The sequence below is a fragment of the Gossypium raimondii genome, chromosome 2 (assembly GCF_025698545.1).
Source record: "Gossypium raimondii isolate GPD5lz chromosome 2, ASM2569854v1, whole genome shotgun sequence".
NCBI classification, from domain to species: Eukaryota; Viridiplantae; Streptophyta; class Magnoliopsida; order Malvales; family Malvaceae; genus Gossypium; species Gossypium raimondii.
In genome coordinates, this window is record NC_068566.1 from 42,877,606 (window position 1) to 42,887,591 (window position 9,986).

General features: G+C 30.4%; 1 protein-coding gene across 1 annotated transcript; it reads right to left on the reverse strand.

Moving 5' to 3' along the window:
- Positions 1-3,517: 3,517 nt before the first annotated feature.
- Positions 3,518-7,677, reverse strand: LOC105788923 (uncharacterized). The gene is made up of 12 exons (XM_012616009.2): positions 7,389-7,677; positions 7,000-7,150; positions 6,823-6,900; positions 6,582-6,697; positions 6,377-6,430; positions 6,157-6,244; positions 5,926-6,018; positions 5,715-5,755; positions 5,186-5,239; positions 4,663-4,826; positions 4,185-4,254; positions 3,518-4,022 (listed from the first exon to the last, which is right to left on the reverse strand). The coding sequence occupies exons 1-12, from the start codon at positions 7,482-7,484 to the stop codon at positions 3,897-3,899; spliced, it is 1,131 nt and encodes a 376-aa protein (XP_012471463.1). The 5' UTR covers positions 7,485-7,677; the 3' UTR covers positions 3,518-3,896.
- Between the last annotated feature and the right edge of the window lie 2,309 nt (positions 7,678-9,986).

The window sequence follows — 9,986 nt, forward strand, 5'->3', positions numbered from 1 at the left end:
AGATTAATTTTTCATTTGGCCATTTGGTGAGATCTCGTTCTGACCCGAAAACTTAACTTAATTAACCTAGGTATGAACTCGACCAAACTCAAATTGACTATAAAAAGTCAGGATCTAATAGAAAAAAAAAACACAATTGCACGAACCCAAAGTAACTCTTAACATAAAATAACTTGAATTATGGATAATCTTACTAAAAACACCTTACAAATAAATTTAAATTATCCCAACTTAAAATAACTCCAACCTAAGCTCTTTTTATTTTATTTTATCGAATATTCATTTTTCATACATTTGAACATGCATATAAAAATAGCATGCAATGAACTCGTGTTTAATTCCAAATATTAATTCTGAAATGGAGTACTTGACGTCACATGGGAAGAAGGGGGATTCCCCTCGGAACTTGGCATAATAAATATTGCACGCTTTTCATATCATTGGTCTCCGTATAAGACACAGAAAAGTTCGCCATGTGATGCCATAACTACTGACAAATAGGGTAAAAAGATTCGATTAAAACGAAATTAAGATAATCTAATTAATTCGATTTCTTTAGTTGGATTTTAGTTTTGAATAGGTTGAAGGGGTTGATTAAAACTTATCAAATCAGTTGGTTGTCAATTATTAGATTAAATTATGTGAAAAATATCAATTAAATTATAATTGGAATGGTAAATATTGATTTTTAATTATTTTTTAAAATTGTTATAATATTAAAATAAAAATTATATCAATAATTATTATTTTTTAAAATGATTTTAAGTTATTTCATAATTAAATTGATGTGAAGGCTTGTATAATAATATGAATGGGTTTATATGTCTAAAAACTCTTAAGAAACTGCGAATAAAATCATTCAAGTTTTTGTATTAAATTCAGTACTTAATATAAATTATAAGTTAAGCCCTTCCATTAACTATTTCTGTCGTTGACTACTTTTACCTTTAAAAAATTAACGGACCAATCAAACGTGACACATAACAACTTTTAGTTTAATATAATATTTTCTCATAAAAATAATTAAAAATTAGAAAAATCAGAATAAATTATAAAAAACATAAAAAATTAATTATTAAAATTATTAAAATTGATATAAATTTATAAAATTATAAAATAATAATAACTTATAAATATTATAAAATATAAAAAATTTAGTAAATTTTAATAAATTATAAAAAATTATAAAATTAATTTTATAAAAACATATAAAAAATTTAAAAAACGATTCATAAAAAATTATTGAAAATTATAAAATGATTAAAAGTATTAAAATTAATAAAAATTTATAAAAATTATAAACAAAATCATAAAAAATGAATTGGACCAACTCAGTCGGTCGGACCAGTTAAACCGAGACCGACAAGGGTACCCATCCGAAGAAAGCCATTCGATTGGTTGGCCTAGGAGCCAAAAGATTGAACTGATTTTTTTTATTTTTATTTTATTTTTTGATTTCTTAACAAATTCGAAGCACCGATCAAACTGACAAACCGCTGACCTGATCAATTCAACCATCAATCCAATTCTGAAAATCTTGGTCAGAATATTTCATATTGGCATATGCTAATAATTGGATAATGGAAATTTATAAAATTAATAAAAACAAATTCAAAATTAAGTATTTTTTTTGTATAGTTAGACCGATGGTCAAGCTAGTCAGGCTATAGATTTGCCAATTCAGCCGGCTAGTCTAGTTTAATTAAATAAAACATTAAAAAAATCGATTCAACCACCCTGCTCAAGAGTCAACCAATCTAATGGCTTTCTTTTTACTGGTATCCTTATTGATTTTGATCTAATCGGCCTAACCGAATGATCAGACAAATTTTATGATTTTTAATAATTTTTATGGAAAAATATTATATTAAACCAAAAGTTATCACCTTCTGATTGGTTCGTCAACTTTTTTAACGGTCAACATGGTCAATAACAAAAACCGTTAACAGAAGAACTTAATTTATTTTTTATTAACAACAGAGACTTAATTGAATATAAATTTAATACAGGAGCTTAATTAATATTTTCGTATTTCAACCCAAACCCATTAAAATATTCCCGAGCCTAAATAAAAACATACCCATTATTCAAAACTCAAACCATCCAAAATTTTGAACCCAAATCCATTTGACATTCAACCCAAAATAATCCATTACTTCTTTTCTCAGTTAAATCAAACCAACCAACTTAAATCGAACGGTTTCCTTATAAATTGGTTTTTTGATTTTTTTTTAATCGCACAGTAGATTAAATTTAAGGGTGAATAGTTATTTAATTATTGACAATTTTTTACCTAATTATGAAGAGTTACGAAAATAATCATTCAATTATTCGATTTTTTCTTTTTTTTTGGTCATCAACGGTTAAACGGCTAATGGAAAAATTACGTGTCAGTTTTTAAAATTGACATAATAACAACTTTAATCTCTTAAACATTTATACATTGCATAATTTGATTTTTTTTTCTTACAACTTAGTTTTTCTTTACGATCCTTCCACCAAAAAGCTCAAAAAAATTATCAACTAAATTTGATAAAAAATAATATACAAAAAATGGAAATACCCAAGATAATAGTTTTCACCATTTCTCATTACTTTGATTCTCCGCCATTGGATTGACCACTAACGACTAAGATGACTCAATCTTTGTCAGTTCACTTTTCATTGATTTCATAAGATTTGCACTCGAAGCATTTGACGTTGATTTGGCCGAACTACTTTTGTTATTATCGTTATCGTTATTATTCTCTCTAAAGAACATATAGAACTTCGTAACTCTTTCAATTAACCCCATTATTAAAAACTAAATGAAAATGCCTTTTAATTATCAACTTTCAAAATCGAAACCACAATAAACTTAGTGGAGTCAGGGGAATGGATAAGTTGAACAATTTGGAGATTCATAAGTTCAAATAGACCCATGTCTAGATATCAAACAATAAATTTAGTTGGTAAAAATAAATTAATTGTCAACATCAAATTATCGACCTTTTGAAGTATAAGCAAAGTAATGTATTTGGAGATTATTTAGTAACATGGCTTTTCTTTTCAAAAATTTTTTGTTTTTATTTTTAATTTACACCTTGTGTATTAAATTATAATTTCATGTAAAAATTAGGATAAAAATAAGTATAATGTAAACATTGAAAATTAAATTTTTAAAATTAATATAACGTGTAAATATTAAACGTGAAATGTGTTAAAAAGTTATTATGTTATCTTTCCATTAGTCATTTAACGTTAATAAAAAAATTGATGACCATTTTATAACTTTTATAATTAATTTAATTACTAAATTTAAACTCGTATATTTCTCCTTAATAGAAAAAATATGTTATGATTAAAAAAAAACCCTAGAGATTATGAGCCAATTAACTTAAATATGAAAACGGTTTTAAAACTTAAATATAAAATTAACCCTCAAATTATGTCACTTTTCTCACTTAAGTAATTGATGTTTTTTAATCAAAAGTGGTAATTATACTATTAATTTTGTCAAATCTTGATACCACCCATAAAAAGTAATACGTGTCATGTTTTTATTGAAAGGTGCACCTTTTTTTAGGGGTAAAATGACATATTTGATAATTAAGAGGCTTTAAAATACCAAATGGCTTGGGGTACAATTTTGTAGTTGCTCCTTTTTCTTTTCTTTTTTTATGCCTTAGGTTTTCAAGAAACTAAGCTGCAGGTTCTTCAAAAACTGAAGGGAACGCTTAGTCGGAGCCATGGAGGCTTTGCACATTGTTTACCATGGAACATCCCCTAACAACATTCAGTAAGCTTGCTCCGGACCAAAAATTATTCTGACATTCGAAAACTTTGAGTCTCTTAGCTTCATTTTTGTAGGTGGAATACATGGCAAACTCGAGTTGTGAGACTCCCTCGAATTTCTTTCAGGGAAACAGATCCTGAATGTCAAGGATATCAGCAAGCACGCCGGCTGCAGTCGTATCATTCCCGGCTCCTGCGCCTTGAATAACTAAGGGTTGTTCACTATAGCATCGACTATAGATTTCTAGCTGCAATTTCATCCGGTGAAATATATTTCAACTTCATATCTAATAACTTGGAAATTGGAGCAAAGTATGGTTTCTGATATTTCAGAAATTATCGACCACGGAGATTAGAATTTTGAATTGAGAGAAGGAACCGATACAAGATAAAGAAAAAGGTAAGCTTACCACATTGTCACTTCCCCTCAATCTTCCCAAAGCCAAATTCTTTGGAAGTTCTTGAATCCCAACGTCGCACCTAAAAGCAGAAAAAAGGTCAAGGAACCATTAGATTATAAGCAAGTTTCGGGGCGGAAACATAACAGAGGGTCATGGTAATCAAGTCCAATTTAAGGATATTTAAACAGACATTAGCGAAAGAAGACTGGTTAGATTTAGTAAACATTATCAACACTGTAAATGAACCTACTTTTAGTCCTCTACACATTTCGATTTGGGAAAGTGTTTTGTTGTTTCAGCAGTGTAAGACTATATGGTTATATGTGAGATATCCATAATCAATGTCAGACCTAAGATATGAAGAACAAATCTCGACAACTTTTTAAATCTGCAGGTGTTTGTCCATCCATCGAGATGTGCTTCGAATGAATGCATATCAACATTTCTATCTGTGTTTTAAAAAGGAGTGACATGAATATGCAAATACCTTGCGCCTTCTATCACGCAGACATAACGGAGGACGTTCCCATTGAGTGAAGCTTTTTTAACTCTCTCTTCAATATTATTATCAAGCTTTACAACACCACCATTCAAAAAGTCTTCAACAGACATCTTATTAGGTCCCATTTCTTCAGGATACAAGCTCTCAATCTACCAAAAATAAAAGAAGATCAAACCATCAAAACAACTTAAAACAAATTGGCAATTGATAAAGGGAGCCAACTTGAATATAAGACCATGAGAAACTGAAGACTTTAATGGATTCAGGATAACACCAGTAAAAAAGAAATTTCTATGAAATAACCAATTTTAAAAGTTGCAGTAAATAGAATTCTTTTTCCACAATCTGTCATACCATTCAAAAGAAAGATGTTAATTGGACATTTTTGCAAGATTTGCAAAATATTAACCCGCATAACGTTTAATACCCAATGGATATAATTATCAGCCAAGAGAAAAAGGGGTATGGCTATTACAACTTCAAAGCAATAGAGAGTTCAGGTACTAACCTTTATGCTACCTAAGTCAATGCGCTTCCCAAGAAGTCGGGCAAGGATCAAAGCCTGTTTCAGAAAACTGAAACTAAATGACACATACTCGAAGCAATAATTAAAATTCCATAGTAACAAAATCAAATTCACTGCAGAACATCGATGCAAGTATGAAAGTCCATTTCATCACTTATAAATAAAATATGTGATGGTGGATAGTCACTAATTCCAACTATAATCCATGAGTCCAGGTATAAATCGATTTATGCAGCAAGGGTTCCAGCCATTAGCAGAATTTATATGTTTAGGTCAAACCGAGTCATAGTAGTTTTCCTATGCAAAAGACCACAATGGCTATTTAGTATTTATGCCTATGTTATATATATTTTACACATTTCTGTTATCATTGAACAGTAAACATTCAAATTGTCCTCAAGTTTACCGTGCAAAAGTTACAAATATTTAGAGACGGTTTATATTGATTAATGCAATGCATGCAATTTATATCTGAGTAATCAAGAACATGGGAACATATTCATATTTGAACCTTCCTGGCAACATCCATTCCACTGAGGTCATCTCGCGGATCTGCAATGACAAGATTAAGCAATAACATTACATTTATATCAACTCTAAAAGATCTTGTAGGATCATACTTTCTATAAAATAACATGGGTTGAATAGAAGATCCAAACTTTTAAAAGGGAGCAAATGAATCATGCATAGAGAAAAGACGGCGAATTTATTTTTATAAATACCTGGTTCAGTGTATCCTAAGCTTTTAGCAGACTTAACGACTTGGCTCAATGGTTTGCCATCTTCAACCTCACTCATTACATAACCCAATGTACCTGTCGATATGAGATTTATATATAATACAGGCAAATCAAAACTAAAAATGTATGCAATTGATAACACTCTAGAAAACCAAGAGTCCACCCACAAATCTAATGGTATAAATTCATCTCAATGCATTGACAAATTTGTACCGCTTAAACTTCCAACAATACGGTGGATGGGGTCCCCAGATGAAATTATGCGATTTATTGATGATATGACTGGAAGACCAGCACCAACCTAACAAACAACAAAAACTAAATCAGTAGAAAAAGCTTGAGGCATTGCAATGCAGTGCAATTATATCAAACTGCATCTGCACAGCACGTAAAGCAAAAAATATTTTAAGGAGATCATTTCAACTTCACTTACAGTTGACTCGTGCCGTATGCGGCGAGGATGTGAAACCAATTTGTCATAATCCTCCTGCAGAACGAGGGAAACAAACATCATAACAATTTAGACAAGCAGCAAGGTATAGATATGAAAATCATACAAATATATAGAGAAAATGTTAATGACAGAAATAAAATCAATTGAACTGATTCAAGTATGCTAATGAAACTGCGCTTCTTACCAGTGTTGATGTAAGAGGTTTTTTATTTGCTAGAACAACACAGCAACCCAAGTTGACCCCTTCCTTTAGCACTCCAATCGTCTCAGAACTAGCTGAGCAATCTACAAGGGCTAAACCTGTGGCAAAATTACAAAAACATAAACATTTCGGTGACCACAAACTAAGTTTTTCACATCGAATAAATCTAATAACATGACTACAAATTCTGGGGCAAAAATGTCAACATCCACACAGAAAAAACCTGTTGATTTTCCAAGAATTGATGCAATGTCTAGCACTTTTGTCCTTGATTCTGAATTGGAGAACACTTGAGACTCACCTACATTTAATATTCAACGAAGAAGCATAAGTAATACCATGAAAATACAATAAAGAAGAAACCAGCTCTTGTCTGATAAACAAATATATATAAATTTACCTAAGCTAGTAATTTTGGACAATGAAGAACCATCTGATTTTACCCTACAAACTTCAGCTAAAATGTTATCATCCAACTCTTTTTGTTTAACATCTGATGCAATGATTAGTGATTTACTATCAGATACTCCCACAACTCGTAAATGAACTCCCTGCAATGCAAAACAAGAGCTGAATATTAAATTTTACACATCCAAAATCAGTACAGTTATGTCTTCTCCATTAACTCGTTTCACTTCACAAACAATTCACCCAATGAACCAAAAAAAGAAGGCCAACTTGAACAATGCAAATGAAGCTAGAATGTAAAGATGACAACTTTGATGGAAAAAAAAAAAACCCAAAAGGGAAAAGATTGAAATAATGAAATAAGGAAATAAAAAAAGGTACCTGCTTGGCGTGAAGTGATCTGCAGGAAACAATGTGTTGGAGGAGTTGGCGTCCAACACCTCCACAACCCATCAAAATTAAAGGGATGATCTTCATCGTTTTGCTTTGTTGTTGATATTTCTGGTTTTTTGGGTTTTCCTGTTATGAATCGAAATCTTTTGGGAAATTTTATACTGAATCGATGAAAACAGTGGACACTGGGGATTGAAAAGAGAGTATTTTCGCGCAGTGTCTTCCTTACTCCTTTGATGAGTTTTAGTTAATTGGGCTAATATCGGTAAAATTCAAAATAACGGAGTCACTTCTCTAAAATACAAGTTTCTATACTATTATTTAAATCAATATAATGAGTAGAGGTGATCATGGGTTGGGCTACCTGCTCGGCCCGATGGCTCGTCCGAAAAATAGGAGAGTTCGGGTAAAAATATAGGACTGAAATATAAGTTTAGACAAAAAAATGAGGCCTGTTTAGAAAACGGACCGGGCTCAGGTAAAAAATTTTTGTCCGGGCCCGGGCCCGGCCCGACTCGAATTATATATTAAATATATATATTTTTATTTTTAAACAAATATATATTTTATTTTTAATCAAATATATATTATATATATTAAATATATATTTAATATGGGCTGGGTCGGGCTTGGGCTTAGCAATTTTCTTTTGGGCCAGGCTTGGACAAAGTTTTGGCCCATATTTTGGGCCAGGTCGGGCCCGAGCTTAGAAAATGGGCCTAAAACTTTTTCTGGGCCTGGCTCAGCCTATGATCACCTCTACTCATGAGTCAACCGAGAACTTGAGGTGATCATGGATCAGGCCATGCCTAAGCAAAAAATTATGTTCATTTATTAGGTCTGGCCCAGATAAAAATGCTAAAATTTAAACTTGATTTAGCCTGCCCATATTATTTTTATATTATATTATTTTACATAATTTTTAAATATATATAATACATCAAAATACTAAAAATATTAAAATAAATATTTCGAATAAATTGAAAATAAATTTTAAAAATATGTATACTTAAATAATACTAAAATGCAACTTAACAAGAAAATTTCTCTAAAATAATAACAAAATTAACAATAAAACAAGTGTTATACAATATCTAAACAATAACAGTAAAATAGTAGCATTATAATAGTGAAATAGTAGCAAAATAAGAAGAAAACAACAAGAAAATATCATTAAAATAACAAAAGAAATAGCAGATTTTTTGTCATTTAGTGAATTTGGGCTGGGCTAGGCTCGGGCCAAAAATGTCTTACTCGAAGCCCAACCCATTTTTAAAAATGGACATTATTTTTTTGCCTAAACCCTCTCACTTTTTGGTCGGGCCAGCAGACCTACCAAGAACCAACTCAGTTAGAAATTTATAGCAATGTCCTCCCGTAATTAAAATATTATTTAAGGGTATTATTTAAGCTTGACCCATGAACCGGTACAAATCGTTTTTTCTATTTTTAAATGTATATAATTTTTATGATGTTTAAATAATTTATTAAATAATATTTCCATTTTCATACTTAGTGGTCAATTTTGAACAATGTTCAATTTATTTTATTTTATTTTTGAATTTTAATTATTTGATTAAATAATAATTCAAAAACTTAAATTAGTTTTCAGGTCATTTATATACTTAATGAGAAATCACATTCATTTTCCAATGTAGTATATTTTTCTAACTTTATCATTTCTATCAATTTGATTCTATATACAATTCATTTATAGCTTCAACGAGGTAACGAATGAACTGATTAGACATATGAAATAAAGGCTCAAATGATTTATAATTAATTAAGTTTCAGCTTTTTGTCCATTAATTATAAATTTATTTAGTTACGAAGTTATTCTATTATATTATCGTGACTAAGCTCTCCCCAGATACATACCATTACAAAAGCTACTCGATCAGTGCTTATCCAATGACCTTGTCATAAGTATGTTACCCTCATAGAATATTTTTAATCTCTTTGAGATAAATTTATTCTCTCAATATGATATTATTTTATCTCGTGATAACCATTATATTTTCCTTCATGAAAAGTCAATTACTATCAAATAGTAATTAAGTCATTTATCACAAAAACAAACGACATGTGGTCACGTTTACTTTTCATCAATCATGTAATGCCAGTGAAAGGATATCATTTACTCATTTCTTAAGTTATGAATTCCACTATTGTGAATGATACTACATACTGCAGAAGTCGTATACCCGACGCACCAACTTTCAGTTCCTTATCTATTTGAACCCAGGCTTTTACTTACATTAAAGTATACGAGCCACGCATATATAATCCATCATCCACTCAAGATTAATGTATGACACACTATGAACGTCACAAGTGAATAAATTCATAAACGGGTTCAGAATCTATTCTACTTAGGTCATGTTCGATGTACTGTCAGTCTAGTCAGTCACATCTATGTCTCTATCTTCTAGGAGTCATCCGCTCTGATGCCCAAGACAAAACATTTCCTCAATTAGATTTGATAGAAGGCATATTAGTTTTTCAATCGATTTGTTCATTTTCGATTAGATTAATGACATATTTAGGTTTATCTACTAATACAAGTTATCTTTCTGTATTATGATT